Source organism: Rhinolophus sinicus, linkage group LG06 (genome assembly GCF_036562045.2).
Source record: "Rhinolophus sinicus isolate RSC01 linkage group LG06, ASM3656204v1, whole genome shotgun sequence".
Taxonomy (NCBI): Eukaryota; Metazoa; Chordata; class Mammalia; order Chiroptera; family Rhinolophidae; genus Rhinolophus; species Rhinolophus sinicus.
Window position 1 is genome coordinate 20319965 of NC_133756.1, and position 20119 is coordinate 20340083.

General features: G+C 38.6%; 1 protein-coding gene across 10 annotated transcripts in view; it reads left to right on the forward strand.

The window, feature by feature from the left end:
* The window catches only part of ELAVL4 (ELAV like RNA binding protein 4), a 147453-nt gene that overhangs the window by 58447 nt on the left and 68887 nt on the right, over window positions 1–20119 (forward strand). The window contains exon 1 of one of the 10 annotated variants that reach the window (XM_019710573.2): window positions 186–463. The exons of 5 other annotated variants lie outside the window; for them this stretch is intronic. Coding sequence is in view for 2 of the 5 variants with exons in the window: in XM_019710569.2 (XP_019566128.1) it covers window positions 1210–1233 (24 nt within the window). In the remaining 3 variants the exon portion in view is untranslated. Of the gene's footprint in view, window positions 1–185; window positions 464–903; window positions 1234–6275; window positions 6592–20119 lie in introns of those variants that run through there. 4 more of the 10 variants (XM_019710571.2, XM_019710569.2, XM_019710574.2 and 1 more) reach the window with 4 other exon arrangements.

A 20119-nucleotide genomic window follows, 5' to 3' on the forward strand; every position in this document is an offset into this window, starting at 1 on the left:
AGAAGCAGTTCAGAAATCTGGTCTCTGTTGTTGTAGAGGTCACCAAATCATTAACATCGTCAATCTGGCAGTAGCTAATTTAAATAGCACCTGATGTTGCAACGCCTCCCTTCGTTTCCCCAGCCAATCAGATCCTGGCTTTGGCTGACAGATGGTCCCATAAATGGATGTAAAAAGGGGAAGCTTCGAGCCAATTTCAGCAAGGCTCTGTTCAGTTGTTCTTATCTACATCCTAGAATCGGGGGTTTCAGCTCAGTGCTCCTTTTCTTTTTTTTCTTTCTCTCCCCCTCATCCCCCCAAAATAATTGATTTGCTTTACAACCATCCACACTGTGTTTTGTGGATCTTTAAAAATATATAACAATAGTACTCATTTAAAAATATATATTCCGAAACCTTGCAAATTTTAAGAGAAGAGTCGAAGCTCTGCGAGACCCAATATTTGCCAATAAGAATGGTTATGGTAGGTATGACTAGATTTATAATCTGTTGTTTGTGTTGCTGGAGGGAAGAAAAGCATCTACACCTTGACCAGTCTTATGCTTGCACAAGAGTTTAGTTCTCTGCTGCTGTTTGATTCCTACATTTACTGTCTCTTTTGTGTAGAGAGTGCGGGTAGGTCCTTTTATTGAAAAGCAGTGGGGAAATAGATTGCCATTTTTATCAGGTCATTGTCAATTTTCCCTTCAACATAAAGGCAGGGATGGTGGGGGGGAAAGGGGGCTGAAATAATTGCTGGTTTGTTATAAGGGACTGTATTACATGAGACCATAATGGCAAAAGAAGGGATTTCTTTTTGTGAGGGAGAGGGGGTTTGTCTACGTGCCTGGGTTTTGTGGGGCAGGAGGTGGATGCAGCGGGGTTAGGAATCTCTCCATTTCCGTGCTGGAAATTTGAACCTTGAGAGGCAGCTCCTGGATACTGAACGTTGAGATGGGCAGTTGTGTTTCGGGGGACTGCGCAGTCAAAACGGCAAAGAGAGTGATTTATTTGGGCTTCAGTAAATGCTGCATCTTGTATTTCAAAGAGTTTCCTGTCATGACCTCATAAAAAAGAGGAGGCGGCTTGTGTGTGTAGCGGTGCCTGGCGTGTTGAGTTGTTGCTTCCTTCTCTGGGCAGCAGCTCTGTAAGAAGGAATGTCAGCTTTTACATAACGTTCCTTTCCGCTTTTGACACACTGTGTGAGGGTCCATCTTCTTCTGATCACAGATGGAGTGGAATGGCTTGAAGATGGTAAGTGAAAGGAGGAAGGCAGCTTGGAGATTCCAGCCGATTGTGTGTGTGTGTGTGTGTGTGTGTGTGTGTGTGTGTGTGTGTGTAAGGATGGTGGACTGTGCATCGTAAACCACTGTGCAGATCGTTTGTGTGTGTGTGCGTGTGTGTTTATTAGTATTTCTCTTCCGAAAACTAGAATCCGTCTCCCAGGGTAATGACCCTGCATGCACACAGGCACACACACTGCCTCTTCCATGGAACATATATTTTAGCCAAGCAAGGTTGGTGTCTTTTTTGACAATCACAATGTCACCGTCGCTGTTGGCTGGCGGGTCCACCGCCTCTGTGAGCTTTCAACGGAATTACACGACTGTTAAAGTTAAAGGCACATTTCTTTTTCAGTCTCTTCCTAGGTAGGAGTGATGGGGAAGGCTGGGAATGAGGGGTGGAGGAGGTGAGGTTCACTACCAGCAGATGCAATTGGGAAACAGGAGTTTGGGATGTAGAAGGGGAAGTGGAAAACCTTTCTGCCAAAGTAGTAAATCTATTTTTAGCATCTTTTTCTGAAAAAAAAAAAAAAGAAGAAGCAGGGAAACTCCTTGAGTGCCGCTCCTGTCGCCTGATGTTGACCCTGAAGCTATGGCACAAAATGGCAAGATCAGATGCCACGAGTGCCCACTCTGACTTTTAATTTTCACCAGCAATAGCTTTCACAGGCTTTCAAAGCTGGGTATGGGGGGAGGCTGTAAATTCATATCCATCTCACTTATTTTTCACTAGAAAAGGCTGGGGAGGACTTTTCGCTCTGCATAGATGTTATAACAAAGCTGTGGTCTTTTTCCCATTCTTAGAGGATTGCCTTTGTCTGGCTGCTTGTTTTGATGGGTGTAAAACAAATAAGATTAGACCGAGCAGCCCAACTGAAAGCGATAGCTGGGAGGAAAACCCAATGAAAGGTTGCCGGGGAAACGAACAGAGGAAAAGCCGAGTAGGGAGCAGGTGGCTATCATGAGAACACACTGCAAACAGTGTAAAAAAAGGAGGGGTGGGGGGGGACAAGACCTTGATTATCTTTGCTGTTCTTTGTGGTCAGCCCAACTTTAATTATTCTTTATAAATAGGTGTTAATTACATTTCTAACTCTGCTTTACAGTGATTTTTAGAAATCTATTTTTAAGCATCTGCTCTGTCTCCCCTCTTTTTTTTCTTATTCTTTTTTTATTTTTTTTTTATTTTTTGGTTTATAAAACAGAGAGAGAATATCCCCCACCCTCCCTCCCCCCCCTTCCTTTTTTCCCTGCTGTGAAATTGTACGTGTGAAAAATAGCAAGGAATCCTACGAGGCCATTTGAAAAAAATGTAAATTATATTGAATGAAGTTGACGGAAGCATAATAGTGAACTCCCACAGCTGATAGGTTCTGCAAATGATTTCTTAGAAATTTCCAGCAAATATCCATCCATAAGAGAAATATAGGTAGAATAGATTTACCCTAAGCAATGATTTTATGGTAGGTGATAATTGGTATTTTGACTAAATCAGATGTTGATAGTACTACCGTTCCAGGGACTTCATTGTATCTCTTGTTTTATATTCTGAGTAGAAACTACTTTTAAAAATAATAAATGAAAAACTGTATTCTAGCCTTTGGCTTTGCCTCCCTCTCTGAATCTCTAGCCACAGGATCCATGAGGCTGCACCCTTGCAAACCACTGCCTTGCATTTGGTGTTTGGTCCTTGTTCTAGTCTTGGAATAAACTGAGTGAAAAGCTGATTTTGTTTTTTGTTTTTTCAGTATCTCTAAGCGTCTGGAACCCATGCATGCACTGGGTGACAGACATTTCTCGCTTTTTCTCTAAGTCTGCTTTACTAGTAGTCTCTTTTTCTCGTGATGGTGGGTACCAGAAGAACTGAAAGGTATAGTATTTAGATGAATAGGAGGGAACCGTAAAAACAACCCAAAGATGATCTGTTACGGTTTCTTCCTAAGAGACAAATTTGATACATGATGAGGCAGCTAATTCTCAACCCAAAAATGAGAGATTAAAAAATACTAAAATATGTTAAAAGGTTAGGAGATATAATTGGCTTTATTGAAAGTACTCTTAATTTTTACTCTCTCCTTTGCAAATCTCCACACCACCACTGCCACCCCCCCAATTCTTCTTTTTCTTGAAGATGCTTTTTGTTTTGTCTTCTTCGGGGGGGGGGGGGGAGTTTAAATAATTTGTTTTGACTCTTGAAGTGAAAATAAATAAAGTGATATTTTTTGTCATACACTTGAATCTTGCTCTCATATCTTGAGTGTGTAAATGCATATATCGCTATTAAAAATAGAATAGCTTTTTATTATCTATCTATCTATATTATCTAATATAGATTGTTTTTTTTTCTGAGAATTTCCAGCATTTTTTAGTTAGGGGAGAAGAATTTCTATAGGAACTGGCAGCTTAGCGTGGGTTGTAAAAAAAAACACGTGCTTCTACTGCTGACCTTTCTCGCTTCTTTGTCTTAAAAATATTAATGCCTACAACCTGCATGTGGAGGTGTGCCTGTATGGGAACACAAAGCTGAGTGTGCATTTAATAAGAAAGGAAAATCTGATCGGAAATATTTCTGTAAAACACACCTCGTTTGTCGCAGTTTTAATGATCAGGATGTCCATATATCTCATTGTAATATGATGGCTAATTCATTTAATATTTAAATTTTGAAAGTCAAGTGAACAGAAGTGCGGAAATAGCTGAAAAATTCCTTTGAGAATTATTGATTTCCAAGACAATTTTAATAATAAAAAACACCTAACAAGCAACTTAATCATTCATTTATGATCTCAGTCCATTCATTCTTAACTGCCATTCATTCAAGTCATCCTTCTGACCAAATATAGATGAGCTGGCTTCTGTCTGATAGTTTTCCAAAGCCTTAAAACTTTTTTCTCTCCCTATAACCTTTCCTGCGTCCTTTGATTATTTAAGGATTTTGTTATGAGTGGAAACCCGGATTGTTATGAGGTAATAACAATAGAATTTTTGTTTTTTTTTAAGAAAGTGAAAGAAAATGAGATACGCGTTTGCATTTTGGTTCTAAACTCAGTCTTAAAATAGGGCTTGGGACATGTTTGACTTAAGATATTTTAAACTTAGCATTTCTATTGGCCATAATCTGTTTGCAATTTCAAATCTAGAAATCATTGCGTGAATGTTGCTTTCTGTGTGTGTGTGTTTGTGTGTGTGTGTGTGTGTGTGTCCAATAGCTCTAAAAGAATTTGTGGGTGAATCAAGGTGTTTTTCCCAAATAAGAGTTACCATGAACAATGAAAGGGTTTCCTCAGAGCAAGTCCTTTTCTTTGATTTCTTCCCTTTGCACTTATTTCCTTATTGTGGGTGGATTCTCTTCCTATGTGTAGACCAAATGCTATTTCTTCCATCAGGAGATATGCTGCTTCAATTAGCCCTTGGCGTCTTAATGCCTTATTTTAATTAAAAAATAAAAGAAACAAATTATCTGTATGTACCGCGAGTAAGAAATGGCGGTCTTAATAGTGGTCATTGTGCGTGGACAGAAGTACTTTGGCCTTGACAAATTTCTTCATCAGTTCCAATGATCTGTGGCCACCAAGCATTTAATTTATATGCCTGGACACTTAGTATGTACATTTGTTGGTGAGCTGGCCAGCGGATGCTAGACATATGAGTGTGCGCTGGCAAATGCTGCAATGCAGTATTTTTTCCCAATGTCATTGGGAATTTTGGGGGGTATGAAGGGACATAAACATTCTCAAGCTTTTATCTTACTATTTTCCAGTCAATGGGCCATGTCGAACAGAATTGGCCGATTCCCTTTTGAAAGGGGACAACCGTTTATTGCCCGCTGTCCAGTCTCCCATCCATTTGAGGGGTATGTGGAGAATATGTGTATGTAAGAGAGGAAGACTGTACGTGTGTACCAAAGTAAGCATGTGTGTTTCTAGAATCCTGCACCTGTCTTAGGCTTTCCTTATTTGGTATTACCAAATGTGTATATACATACTTGCAAGTATATGTGTATCTAAAAATGGAAAGAAAACCTAACTGGATTGGCTTGCCATAAAATGTGACTTCTCCTCACAACCCCTGAGTTCTCTTATTAGAAAAATGCAAAACTACATCAAAAAGATATATCCAGGCCCTGCAGACTTCCATTAGTAACCAAACACCTTTCTTTAGTTACCACTTGAGAACTATAAATGTGCAAATCCATAATTATATTTGTGAGCTAGAAGCTGCCCTTTCAATCAAGAGGTTGGATTCAAATTAAAATGTATGCGTATATTAAGGAGAATTGTTTTTTGCTCTAGGGCTATTTGAACCTAATCTTTAACCATTGGTAAAAACAAGGTGGACATAGGGTAGCTATGTTAGCATCTCATGCTTTGTGTGAATGTGTGAGTGTGTGTGTGTGTGTGTGTGTGTGTGTGTGTGTGTATTTTAGGAACATCCTTGTATTTTTAAATCTCAGCGTATTTTAAGGGTCGAGGGCTTTTATAGGTCAGCAGTTTTTTAAGGGTAAAAAGAAAGGTGATCTGTGGGCGGGAGTTATCACAAGCAGTAATTGTCATAAATTAGCCATCTAGAAATGGAAAGGGGAAAAAAGGCTGGGGGACAAGAGTGGAGAAGGGTACCAACATGTGTATCTGTACCTTGCCGGTTAAGAGATAATGAGTGATAAATTTGAACTGGTGCAGTGCGGGATGCCTGATAATTTCTCAGAACCTTGACTTTGCAGGTTCATTACTTCCTTGCTTGCTTGTTCACACCTTTAATTATATCCAGTTTGGGATGCTAGCTGGGGGCACCAAAGATGAGCCATTTTGTTTGTTGTTTACCTCATTAAGTATTCAGGCAGTGTGCTCACAATAGCTTTGGAGCATCAGTGTTACAAATCAAGCACTTTGGAAATGGAATTGTTACAAAAGAACACAAAATAAGAAAACAGTCAGCCGACTAGCTTGCTTTGGATGTTCACATCCACTCTGCTTAATGGTGATATTTATGCTGTTCCCTGTACATTCACTCATTCAGAAATAACTCATGCAGTGTCAGTGCTCCTAACAGGCAGGCGGCTTTCTCTCTATTTCACTGTCTCTCTCTTTCGCTTCTTCCCTTGCCCTCCCTCCACCCCCGAGATTTTGCCTTTTACTGGATCATTTTAGAATTGACTATTTTTTGCTTTGGGGAAGATCATTATTCAGGTCCTTATTATATCTAACTCCAGAGATATTTTCCCCCTTAATACGGATCCCACCTCGACAAAGATCAAGAAATGCTGAATGCCATAATGGAATCCTTAAATAAATTTTGGTTGAAGAAGCAGTGCCAATGTTGAAGAAATAAGGTCAGTGTAATTGTTGTGCTTGCGTTTTTTGTTTTTTGTTGTTGTTGTTTGGGGGAAGCCTTATGTTTAACCATAAAAGTGAAATGGGAAACTAGCATATGTGATTTTTTTTTAAATGGAAAAGAATTACAAGTCATAGGTCTTTCATTGGAAATAACTTCCCTTGGATTCTTTGTTTTAAAATGGCATTTAAACTTGAGTTTAATTTTTAAACTATTCATTTTAAAGCTTTAAAAATGCAATTTGTAAACACTTTTTCAATAAGAAGTTTAGTTCTTTTTTCAGGATATGGGGAAGCAGAGAAACAATTCCAGCCCAGATGTTGAATTCTGAAAAACACACCACAGTTTGGAGATTTTCTCTCTCGTTGCATTTTGTGGCATTGAATTCGCTCTTGATCGTTCTATGAATCAGTTACCTTCTGTTTGTCTACTCTCCTGTAACAACTAGCCCTTGAAGTTGTTTTGACAACTGTGTTCATAATAGAGGCAAGCTATCACTTTTGTTAGATGAAGATGTGTTTGTTGAGGATTTATTATATGGGTTTTTTTGGAATGTGGAATTCGAGGTTACCATTTCTTTTTCTTTTGACACTGATCAAAAGACATAATTAGAGACTAAGTCCCTGTGATTGGGGATAAAGTTGGGGTCAGTGATTTTATGGTTGGACGTTACACAAAGAGGTTTGCGTCAAATTATAAGAAAAGATCTGTTGGAGCATTTAATACATAACTGTTTTTCCTTTCGTATTTGTAAAAGCCAAGGCATGGCTCCAAAAGATAGAGGTAAAAGATCTTCTAGACATTTTTGTTTATAATAGTTCCATGTATCAAGACATTCATTCTCAAGAAAAAGTAAAGTTTGGACAGTTGGAGGGAACTCGTCTTTCCGTCAGTTGGTTGTGGAGTTTGGCTAGAACCTGTTAATTTCACAGAAATAGCAAGACCTTGCTTCTGACAGAAATTATTTTCTGAATACCTTTTCCTGGGTCAGCCTCCCAGGAAGACCTGAGAAAATAGTGACCCTCTTGGCATACCCCTGTACAAACTCTAAGTTTGTTAGTGGAGCAGAAATCATAGTTACTTTGTCATGCACACTTAGATACTGCATTCTGTGTGTGTGTGTGTGTGTGTGTGTGTGTGTGTGTGTGTCTCAGGGTGTACAGGGAATCATAGATAGACAACCATGACCCCCTGTGTGCCCTGGGATGTAACCAATAATGGCTTCTCAAGCAGTCTGCGTTTTCCTAAACTGCCAGTCTAAACCCTTTAGAGTTTTGCTTTCTAATCTGTACATGAAAAATAGCAGGCTGAGTTGAACATTTTTTTTTCTAGTGACCCCTTTGAACATATAGTAGTAGTAAATACAGCTTTAATGATAAACTTTAGCTCTAAGTGCTATTTAAAAGGCTGTAGTGGAAAGCCTCAGAACTTGTGATCTTTACTAATGAAACTTTCATTAGGAAAGTGCTCGCTTAAAATTGAGTAAAGGACTAAGTCCCTGCAATTTGTGATTTTGACTAGATTTGACTCATCCTTTCTTATGTTATTTTTTGTAATGTAGCCAACTACACATCGAAAATTCTGGATATTGTACATGTCTTCAATATTAATTATCTCTGTTGATGCACTGGGTACAGACAGTACCCAGATTCTTACTGTAACACCAAAACAAAAGTGATATTTATGAATAATATTGGGAAAATTGTCCTCATAGTAACCGTTCCCCAAAGGAAGCTTTACATAAATGTGCATTTATTATTCAGGATATTAAAAGGGAATCCTTAGCTTTTACTTTTTAATTTGGACTAAAATATGTAAATTGGTTTTATTTTGGAGTTTCTCTGTTTTAGGTGGCTTTGGGGGAGGATAACTTTCTAGCTTGATTATATTTTAATCGCCTCTGTAATGGAAAAGGTTCTAATCCTGAAAACAACCTGGTTATTGTGATTAGGACCCAGAGGGCCTGTGTGCAGATGGGGCTAAGAACATATCACATCGACTTGTACACGTGTAGAAAAATTAGATTTGTTTCTACTAGATACCACAATTCCTTTGTCTTTGTTGGCAGAGCCAGCGAAGAGGCTACCGAGCCCCGAGTCTGCTGCCGGCCTCGGAGAACCTTCGTAGTGTGTGCGTACAGGCCACCCTCCGGAAAGACTGCTCTTTGTCTTAAGAAGCCAGGAGGTGCAAAGGACTTTGAAGTCAGGTGGACTTGGGTTCGAATCCTGACTTTTCCAAGTAGTCATTAGGTGATCTTGGATGAGGTCCTTCAGCTTTCTGGGCCTCAGTTTTCTTATCTTTAAGATGAGGATGATAATGCCCGACTCACACGGTCTCTGTGAGGACCAGATGAGGAACAGTATCAGAAGGCAGCAGTCATACACCCGACCTGCAAATTAAAGGTGCTTAGAGGAAAGTAGGTCTCTTTCAGTCTGTCTTTCTGCCCATGCCGGATGTCCTGGGGAGAAGTGACACTGCATGCTCCCCCAGAGTCTCCTTTGTCTCCCCAGAACTCATGCAGCGGTGTGTGTGTGTGTGTGTGTGTGTGTGTGTGTGTGTGTGTGTGAGAGACACACAGTGCCTTTTCAACAGTTCTCTGGAATTTTGTGACTGAGTTTTCTGCATTTTCCTAGGGTTTTATAAGGTACGTCCATGATCTCCTTCAGAATTACAATTAGCTTGGGATTTGGTCATTAAAAGAGAAAAATGGTGGACATAAAATTAATTTTAGTCAGTGCTGTTTTTTTCAGTTTCATGAAAGAGTTTGTTAGGAAATTCAGAAGTCAACCAGAAAGAAAATAAAAAGGGGTTAAGGTGAATTGATATGGTCTCATCTTTTGCTGCACACAAAACATACACACACACACCACGAGGTCAGACAATTAAGTTCATAAACTTTCCACCATGTAAACACTATGTATCTATATCTCTAGATAGATAGATAGATAGATAGATAGATAGATAGATAGATAGATAGATAGATAAATGTCTGTGAGTTATTTTACTTTGGCCCAGAAACCAACTTACTTTGGAGCTAATTTTTTCCTCTTCACCACATCAACTTTTTTTTTCTCTTTCCGTCTTGGTTCCCAGGTAGGCTGAATTTTAAAGTTCTGTTTCTCTAGGAGTGGTAAAGAGGTTGAGTCAAAAAGTGGCTAACTGGGATTTTTCTAACTTGCCATCAGTTTTCCTTCTCCTGCTTGGTGAGGCAGGCAGCATGATAGATGGCTTTGGCAGTGCAAACAGGTCTAAAATGATCGAATTGACTGAAAAGGTGTGGGAGATGTGTGCCTTACCCTATCTGAAGGAATAAAAGAGAAAGGAGGCAGGTCACCGCGAAGACTTCGATGCAGCTGTTGATCACACACACTTGGGAAGGGGTAGTGCTGATGTCAGGACTGGGGTCAGGCCAAGCCTCACTTTGTACCTTTTCCCCAAGGCTCTGAAAGGGGTGAATAAATGGGTACATTAAATAAGCTCCCCAATTGTTTTAAATTGGGACCTGTTGTCACCAGTGAGGGTGAAGAAATAATAGAATAAGAAACACTGTTTTAATGTCATGGATTTTGAATTTCACTTCATATGATCATGGAAAGGATGTAAAGGGGAGTCATTTTCTTTCCTTTAATTTTAGCCTTAAAATTAAGTGAAGGGGCTCTAAATTGATCTGATACCCCAAGTGCCATTTTGCAGGCCCCATGCTTTTATAACAAACATTTTTCCTGCGAAACAGACACTAGAACTTTTCTCTTTCCATGTGTATCTATTTCAAGGCTTCACCAAAGTTCTAAGGATATTGTAAGAAGCCTGTGTGTTGTGCACAGGCTCTCTGAACAAATTGTGGTTGATTTTCACAGTGTGTTTTTTATGGGCAGAAATATATCTAAGGAAGAAAAGGGCTTGAATTTGGAGAAAAGGCAGCAGAGAAGACGTTTCTACATAGTCTAGCCTAGAAAAATTTCACACTTATTAACAAAGAACCAAAAAGAGATGATTGGGTGAGGGATTTGAGCAGGTGAAATGGGCAGGAGTGGGCAGGTGGATATTCGTAGTATCTTCTTGTTAGATAAGTGTTTGTATTATTAAAAAATTAAAAATTCATCCATATTTAAGAGACTACTTGAATCTCAGTTCCTTCCTACGTTATACCTCTGGCTTAAGGTTATCTGCAAGAAGGGGGAAAGCCTTTTAGCTTAAAAGAGTTTTAGTAAAAACTCTCAAACGGGTCTCTAGTTAGTGAATTTTGGAGACATGGGCTTGCAGTTGGTATAGTCTTAACTGTGCTTTTCCTAAACTATCAGGTTGTCTGAATTTTCAAAGAACAGAGGAACAAGGTGGTATTTTTAGAACTTCAGCTGTTTCCTGCACAATTCTGCTTGTAATGGAACAATGACCATGGAGATTATTTCTCGTACTCACTTAACATTGTATAATTTTGCCCAGTTTGGTCTCTTTAACGTAGTTAGGGCAGGTACTGTTAATTCCTTTTTATAGAAAATAAAGCTCAGCCACCTGCTTTCGGTTACGAGTTTAGCAGTATCAGAAGCCCTAGCTCCAGAGTGTTTGGGAATACATCCAGTTTGGCCAAGGTTTACTTTTCTAGGAGAACAAAAGCAATTCCTTTTCTAGATCAAGGTTTTCAATGTGGTATCAGCAAATACATCTGCATGTCTATTGCATATAAACTATACTGTAGGTGCATCCTGGAATGTGGCAGTATTTAAAATATATTCTAATAGAGTAGGTAAAGACAATGACAGGCAGAACGCAAAATGTGTCTTGGCAGAGGAGGTACAGTGTACAGCAGAGGGAGACATTCATTCTTGTTGGGGGAAGGAAACAAAGCTTCATGGAAGAAATGCTATTTGAATGGAGCCAGGAACGATGGGTATGCAGAAAAATGAGAATAAAGGGGCATTCCATGAGGAGGGAAGAGTATGAGTAAAGGCACGGAAATAAGAACTTGCTTAAGGAATGATAGTCTGTTGTAAATGCAGCTTAGGATATGTAAAGATAAAACTAGAGAGACAGGCAAAGTTATGGTTTAGGAAGCGTAGGGTGTATTGACATTGTTTTGATTTTATTTGAATTGATAGCTATGTGGAATGTCTTAGATCAGAAGACTGTAGTTTCCTGAGTGTTTTGCCAGGGTCAAGACCTGTCTTTGTTAAATCATGATTTCTCAAAAATTGAAGTCACCCTAAAGATGCTTCTAAATTACATATTGGTTATGTTCAGCGCACCGACATTAAAGCATTCTTCTGATCAGAGTGTGATGTTGTGATGATGACGCTCATCGGTGACGTCACATGGAGGATTGCTCTTAGGGTTACAGTGTTGGAAAGCATCAGGAGGAAAACTTGACTTTCTTTGAGATTGTAAAGAAATGTGCCATGAGAGGAGTCTGGTGCATTCTCTCACCAACAGGTACCCGTGCTTATTTTGGGGGATAATGTGTGACCAGAGAGAGGACCGTGGGGTTTTGGGAATAAGCTTACTTCCTCCAGAATAGAAAAGTACCCATTTAGACTTCCAAGTGCATGTCCCAAGGCATCCTTGTTTTCCCCGGAAGTCTGTGAGCCCCGGAGGGCACACATCAAGTCAAATGTTCTCTTATTTCAATACTGGGCACATAGTAGGTACTTAATAAATGTTTATTGAATTGTCGTAATTTTTTTTAAGATCCTGAAGTACAGTTAGAATACTTGTGAGTCTTGGGTCTGTCATCAACTTGTGGGGGTCTATTTAGTTCAAGTCACCTAACCTTGCTTAGTTTCGGTTTCTTAATAGATAAAATAGAATGAATACAACTTCGTTACTTGATGGGAGGATCAGTTAAACCACATCCTTGGTACATTCTAACAGGGCAGTAACAATATTAGTAAATTACTAGGTTTTAGTCTTACTTACAATTATTTTACTGGGTCTTGATCAGAATTTGAAAAAATTAAAACAACAGAATGCTAGAATGGACTGAAATAGAAAGAAAGTATTCGTGGCTGGTACTTGGTAAGGGTGAGTATTATATCATGAAACTTTTGTTTCAGTTACTTATGTTCAAATTTGTGAATGAAGTTGCTGTGTTCAATATGTTTCCTACTCTTTTTTTTCTTTTGCTTTGTTGGATCATGGTCAGTAAAGTTTGAAAACACTACTGTAGATAATAGTGAACTCTGTGTTATCCAAATGGAAGAAAAAGTCAACTTTCTTCAGAGCTGTGCAATGCAAGCTCTCTAGTGTCTTCCAAATTATTAAAGAAAGGATGAGTTCTGGTTATTTTAGATTTAATGTGGAACATTGTATCCTAAATCTTTGAAAGTTGTTATCTGTGAAGTATATGTTGGGGCTCCCTCTTAACCAAAATATTTATTAACTAGCAAACCTCATTTCTTGGTCCTGCTACCTAGTTGAACCTACAAAATAATAATAATAATAATGACAACAATAAGTAGTGGAGGTGACCTAAAAGGGAGACTAGAAATGACGAAATTAGCTTTTATTTCTTGACCTCTAACTATGAGTCAGGCACTTTGACTTATATACACCATCCTTTTTAATGCTTAGAACAATCTTAATTTTCCTATTTTGTGGATGATCTAATTGAAGTTTTTAAAGGTAAATCTAGGTTACACAGCCAGTAACTGACTGGGCCAAGGTTTAATTTGAACTCAGTTCTGTCTAAATCCAGAGCAAATTTTAAAAGATTTATTCAGTTCCATGAAAATATATTAAAATGCCTGCTATGTGTTAGCATTGTACTCCTTAACAAAAATAAGTGGTTCAGTTGGTCTCTGCCCTAAATAGTTTACTAGTTGCCCTTTAGGTTTTACTATTCATGAAAGTGGGTAAGATATGATTTAATCGCAAGGGGACAGGTGCAAAGACTTTCCTGCTGTGTATTTCATTTTGGAAGTACTGAGGAGAGTGCCTGACACATAGTAGGTATTCAATAAAGATTTATTGAATTAAATTGAAAGTGGGTTAATTCCCACCTGGGGATTGGGGAAGAAGCGGGAGAGTATCAGGGAACCTTTGTGCTAAAGAATGTCTTTACCTGCAATGCTGCGGATCTGTCCATCCTAAAGCTATTCAATGTCTTTGGAAAAACTAAAACTGGCAGCAGGGAAAAGCCAACCAGAGCTCAAGAACTCAAATTGTCAACTTCACGTTTCATTCAGGGTGAGAGACCATTTCCATCTTGGTATGAGAAGAAAATCCTGTGGCAGAGACATTTTGAGAATGATAAATGGAGGGTAGGCTTGCTTAGATTAAAAAGTAATACTTATTATTGCTGTCATTATTATTGTTATTTTTACTGTACCACTTACTAACCTTATAACTGCAAACAAGTCATGTGCTCTCTGAGCCTCAATTTCCACATTTGTAAAATGATTTATACCTTCCAGTATTGGTGTGAGGATTAAATAGATCCATTTGATGAACACTTACTGAGCCCTTAGTATTTAGTGGTCTCTGACGATTTAGTAGTAAAGGAGACATAGGCCCCTGCCGTTAAGGAGTTGAATGTCTGGTGTGAGAGTGGGATTCAGATTCCCAACCCCTGCAGAGGCCACTACTGAACAAATGCAAAACTCTGCTGTCTACCCTGGGGTATGTATATGATTGTCATGCGTGTCTCATTTGTATCATTAGAAGTTCAAGTTTATTGAAGTGAAGGTGCTGTGATACTCATCTTTTTATCTCCTCTTACCCCTGGGCCCCAGCCTTTGCTGTTGGCACAGTGTTACTACCTTACTTAGTGGTTGCTCAATGAATCCAGCCCAATTCAGCAAATATTTACCAAGTTGTTCAGGGTACTGTGCTGGGGAAGGGAGAATAACATTTGCTGAACAGAGTTGAGTTTAAAACGACTTTAGAGTACAAAAGGGTAACAATATCATGAGGTGGTGATAAACTACACTAGTGCTAAAAATGTCCATGATCTATTCAGGAAGAAATAGAGCCCCAAAGAAAATCCAGCCGTTAGCCTAAAAAACGAATGTATTCTTTCTCTCAGTGCTGTTTTGTTTGTATTTCATGGGAACCGGTGTATTTGCTACAGGCACACAGTTGAGATGCCATTTCAGAGATGGCTGTTTAATTGATGTATGGCTCAGGACCAAGCCCAGCCACCTTCACCAGGCCCAGGAGACCCTCTGTGGCCTGGCTTCTGCCCTCCTTTCTGGCCTCCCACCTGCAGCTTTCTGACTTCCGTTTATCTTCCACTGGGGAACTGCACCATACTGTTCTGTACCTATGCTCACAGAGATCTGTTGGTCTCAAAACATCCTTCCGCTTTTCTTCACCATGAGACAAGAAGCAGCCCATCTCATCCAGGAAAGCTTCCGTCTCACGCTGGGTGTTAGCGCCTCCTCTGTCAGCACTGCCAGCCTCCTTCCATCACTGGTCTTCCGTACTGCATAGCAAAGTGTAGATTTGTCTATGTTTCACCCTCACCTCAACAATCAGGATGGGGTTTATATCTGTGCCTGGCTCCTAATAAGTGCTCAGTCATTAATTATTAACTGAATGATGTAGTTGGATATCGGTGAAGTTGTCCATAATGGTTTCCTCTCAGGTGCCCTGCTAACCTCCAGCCTTAAGAGGGGTGTTGGACCCAAAGTCCTCTTGTCACGGAGATTGGCTTTGACACTCCTGTTGCTCACCAACCACAGTTCTGTAACTTTGCGTTGAAAATCTTGAGTATTTCTACACGTACTTACGTGAAAATTTTCCTGATCACCATGACTCACCTGTAATTCTTCAGTAATTCTTTCTTCTAGTCTCCTTTTTGTCATTTGCTCTCTGTACCACACAGTTACAATAATAGCGACCCTTTATAGGGCACGTGTCAGGCTTTGCAAAAAGAATTTTACTTAGGTTATCTCATTAAACTTCACAACTCTAGGAAGCAGGAATCTTTACTCCCATTTTGAAGAGAAAGCACCATGGAGCTTACATAACTTGCACGAGGTCACATGCCTAGGAAATGTCAGACTTGGAATTCCAAGGCTAGTCTGTTTGATTCCAAAGCCCATATCCTGTTTCCCATTGTGTATTACTCACCTCTTAAAAGGTAGGGACTAAAGAGAGCATTTAACCTAGTGGTTATTATAGGGACTTTCGATCAAGATTGTCAGGGTTCAAATCCTGGCTTTACCAGTTGTGACCTCGGACAAATCACTTACTCTCCCGATGTCTCAATTTCTTCATCTGTAAACTAGGGTTTTTATGAGGATTCGATGGACCAGTGAACATTAAGGACTTAGAATGTTGCTCGGCATATGAAGTGCTAATGATCATCGTTATTATCATACAATATTAATTTGTGTCCCATTCTTCAGATATTTGTTGAGTGTCTGATAAATGCCAGGCACTGTTGCAGGTGCTGTAGACACAGCGGTGACTAAGTCCCCACTCTCATGGAGTTTTCATTTTAGACGGGGAGACAGACAATAGCATAAGTAAATAAGTCAACTTTAGTAGCTATTATATATTGTGTGATATTCTATAATTTCACTTAATGAAATGCTATTTTAAAAATACAATGAGATAATGGATTGGAGAGTGGAACTATGGAGTACTTGTTTGTGAACATACGATGAGGCCACCAATGGTTCAGCCAATATCTTGCTTCTACTTCGTGAGCTGGAGTAATCAATGCCCTGTTCTGAAAGGCTGGGCTGCGTACATCCAGCTTCTGAATCTTGGCGTGACAGGCGTGCCCAATCTGCCCTTGGAGTGTGGGGTGATCAGCCCTGGAATAGAAGGAAATTAGACAATTGGGTTGAGGTGCGTGGGCCTCAGGAAAACCTAACATGGAGAACTCATAAACAGGCCAGGGGTCCCTAGTCTATGAGGGCGAGGCTCCATTCTATTTCCTTAGAATTGAGGCTGTGAAATGGGATAAATGTCTCGAGAAAGTCAGAAGGAAGATTTGGTCAGTCATTCCGCTAAGGACAGTGTCCGCTGGGATGTTTTGTCAAGTAATGTTGAAGGATCTTCCAGTAGCTCTTTGAGGACCTAAAAAGTGCAGTAATTACTGGCATTATCATAGGATTCTTCATTCCCATGAGAGTATTTTAGTTGTTAAGAACACAGGCTTTGGAGTTAGAGAAATTGATGTTTTGTTTTCCTTCCCCACTTACCTGTGGTCAGGTCTTGGTAAAGTCACTAAACTTGTCTGAGCCTCAGTTTCATTGTCTGTAAAATGGGGCTAATGATACCTACTTCATAGGCTTGTTTACAGGATTAACTGTTTGTACATGTAAGAACCCGGTTTAGGGTTGGGCACATAGTAGACATTTAATAAAACGCAAATTTTAAAAAATAGTTCAGTCTCCCTAAGGTATGCATTTTTGTTCCAGTTTTATTGAGAAATGATTGACATACATAACTGTATAAGTTTAAGGTGTACAGAATAATGGTTTGATTTACATATATTGTGAAATAATTATCACAATAGGTTCAGCTACCATCCATCTTCTCACATAGGTAAAATAAAAATAAAAGAAAGAAGAAAAGAATAAAGGAAAAATTTTTTCTCCTTGTGATGAGAACTGTTATGATTTACTCTCTTAACGACATTCCTATGTATCAAATAGCAGTGTTAGAGATAGTTAGCAGGTTGTATATATGTTACTTTCCTAGTACTGACGTATCTTGTAACTGGAAGTTTGTACATTTTGACCACCTTCCTCCTACTCCCCCTTCCCCTACACCTACTTCTGGTAACCACAAGTCTGGTCTCTTTTTCTATGAGTTTGGATTTTATTTTTAGATTCTACATATAAGTGAGATCATACAGTATTTGTCTTTCTCTGTCTGACTTATTTCATTTAGCATGATACCTTAAATGTTCATCCAGGTTGTCGCAACTGGTATGATTTCCTCACTTTTTATAGCTGAATAATATTCCATTGTGTATATGTACCATATCTTCTTTATCCATTGATCTATCAATGTCTACTTAGGTTATTTCCATGTCATGCCTATTGTAAATAATGCTGCTATGAACATGGGGACAGATAACTTTTTGAGTTAGTGTTTTTGTTATCTTTGGATATATTCCCAGAAGTGGAATTGTTGGATCATATGGTAGTTTTATTTTTAATTTTTTGAGCATCCTCCATACTGTTTTCCACAGTGGCTACACTAACTTACATTCCCACCCCCAGTGCACAAGGGTTCCCTTTTCTTCACATCCATGCCAGCCTTTGTTATCTCTTGTATTTTTGATGATGACCATTCTAACAGGCATGAGATGTAGAGAGTTAGTGACATCTCTAGTGACTAGTGATGCTGAGCATCTCTTCATGTACCTGTTGGCCTCTTGTATATCTTCTTTGGAGAAATGTCTGTCCAGGTCCTTTGCTCATTTTTTAATTATTTGTTTGTGTGTGTGTGTGTGAGAGAGAGAGAGAGAGAGAGAGAGAGAGAGAGAGAGAGAGATTGAACCTGAGTTGTGGAAGTTAATATGTTATGTTTTGGATATTAACCCTTTATCAGGCATATAGTCAGCAAATAATTTTCCCATTCTATAAGCTGTCTTTTCACTTTGCTGATGGTTTATTTTGCTGTGCAGAAGCTTTTTAGTTTGATGTAGTCCTACCTCTTTATTTTTTATTTTGTTGCTTGTGTTTTAGGTGTCATGTCATGTCCAAAAAATTATTACCAAGACCCATGTCAAAGAGCTTTGTTATTATGTTTTCTTCTAGGAGTTTCATGATTTCAGTTCTTACGTTTAAATCTTTAATCTATTTTGAGTTAATTTTTGTGAGTGGTATAAGATATAGGTTCAGTTTCATTCTTTTACATGTGAATATCCAATTATCCCAGCACCATTTATTTAATAGAGTGTCTTTTCTCTGTTGAGTATTCGTGGCTCCCTTGTCAAATATTAGTTGACCATATATTCTTGGGTTTATCTCTGGGGTCTGAATTCTGTTCCACTGGTCTATCTCTCTGTTTTTATGCCAGTACCATACAGTTTTTATTACTATAGCTTGAAATCAGGAAGTGTGATACTTACTGCTTTGTTCTTCTCTCTCAGGATTTCTTTATCTATTCTGGGTCTTTTTTGGTTCCGTATAAATTTTAGGAGTGTTTTTTCTACTTCTATAAAAAAATATCATTGGAATCTTGATAGGGATTGCATTGAATCTCTAGATGGCTTTTAGTTGTATTGACAGTTTAACACTTCAATCCACGAACACGGGATACCTGTCCATTTACTTGTATTTTCTTTGATTTCATCAATGTCTCATAGTTTTCAGTGTAGAGATTCTATTACCTCCTTGGTTAAATTTATTCCTAAGTATTTTGTTGTTTTTGATGATACTGTAAATGGGATCAATTTCTTTATTTCTTTTTCAGAAATTTTGTTCTTAGTGCATAGAAACACTATGTATTTTTGTATGTTAATTTTGTATCCTGCAACTTTACTGAATTCACTCATTAGATCTAACAGTTTTTTGGTTCTTTAAAGTTTTCTCTACATAAAATCATGCTGTCTGCAAATAGAGACAGTTTTACTGTTTCCTTTCCAATTCTGATACGTTTTATTTCTTTTTCTTGCCTGATTGCTCTAGCTAGGAATTCCAGTATGATGTTGAATAGGGATGATAAGAGTGGACACCTTTGTCTTGTCCATGATTTTAGAGGAAAAGCTCTCAGCCTTTCACCATTGAGTATGATGTTAGCTGTGTCCTTTATTATGTTGAGATATGTTCCTTCTATGGCTAATTCATTAAGAATTCTTACCATGAATAAATGTTGTAGTTTGTCAAACACTTTTTCTGCATCTATTGAGATGATTAGATAATTCTTTTCTTTCATTCTATTAACATGATGTATCACATTGACTGATTTACATGTGTTGAACTATCCTTGCATTAGGGTGTGCATTTTAGATATTGGTCGTTTATTGCAGGGCTCACAGGGAGAGAATATTTCAGCTAAAATATGTGAGTTACTTCCCATAGCATAGCCTTCAAAAAGGAGAGCAGATAATCTCAAAACCAAGGCTATATCATCCCATGAAGGATTGTGGATGCCAGAGGAAAATAAAATTTGGTTTGCTCCAAATCAGTGTGGTGGACACTAGAATATGCAGTCTCTGTCACAGAGCTTTGTTAGTGCCATCTTCCTGGAGTTACAGGCCCTTAGAAGCCTGAGGCTCTGTGAAAAAGGCACTTGGTAAAAGGGCTTTGGAGTCTAGAATTCTGAGTTCAGTTCTTGAGTCTGCTACTTTCTAGTTCTGTACTTTCTTGTACTTACTTTTTCTTGTGTTTTCGTAGATCAAAGTATTCAGGCAAAGGCTCTTATACTAACTGGAATTGTAAATAAGCCTATTTGATGTTCCAGGGTGAGCAAGTGGAAAGCATGGGTTTTAAAATATAAATAATATAAATAAAAACCTTTATGTATTTTTATCTCCCCTTTCTATTGTGTATACTATTCCATAAAATGGATTAAAATGTTAAGATTTAAAAAAGAAAGAGATACAGCTTTTTCTCATCCCAAAG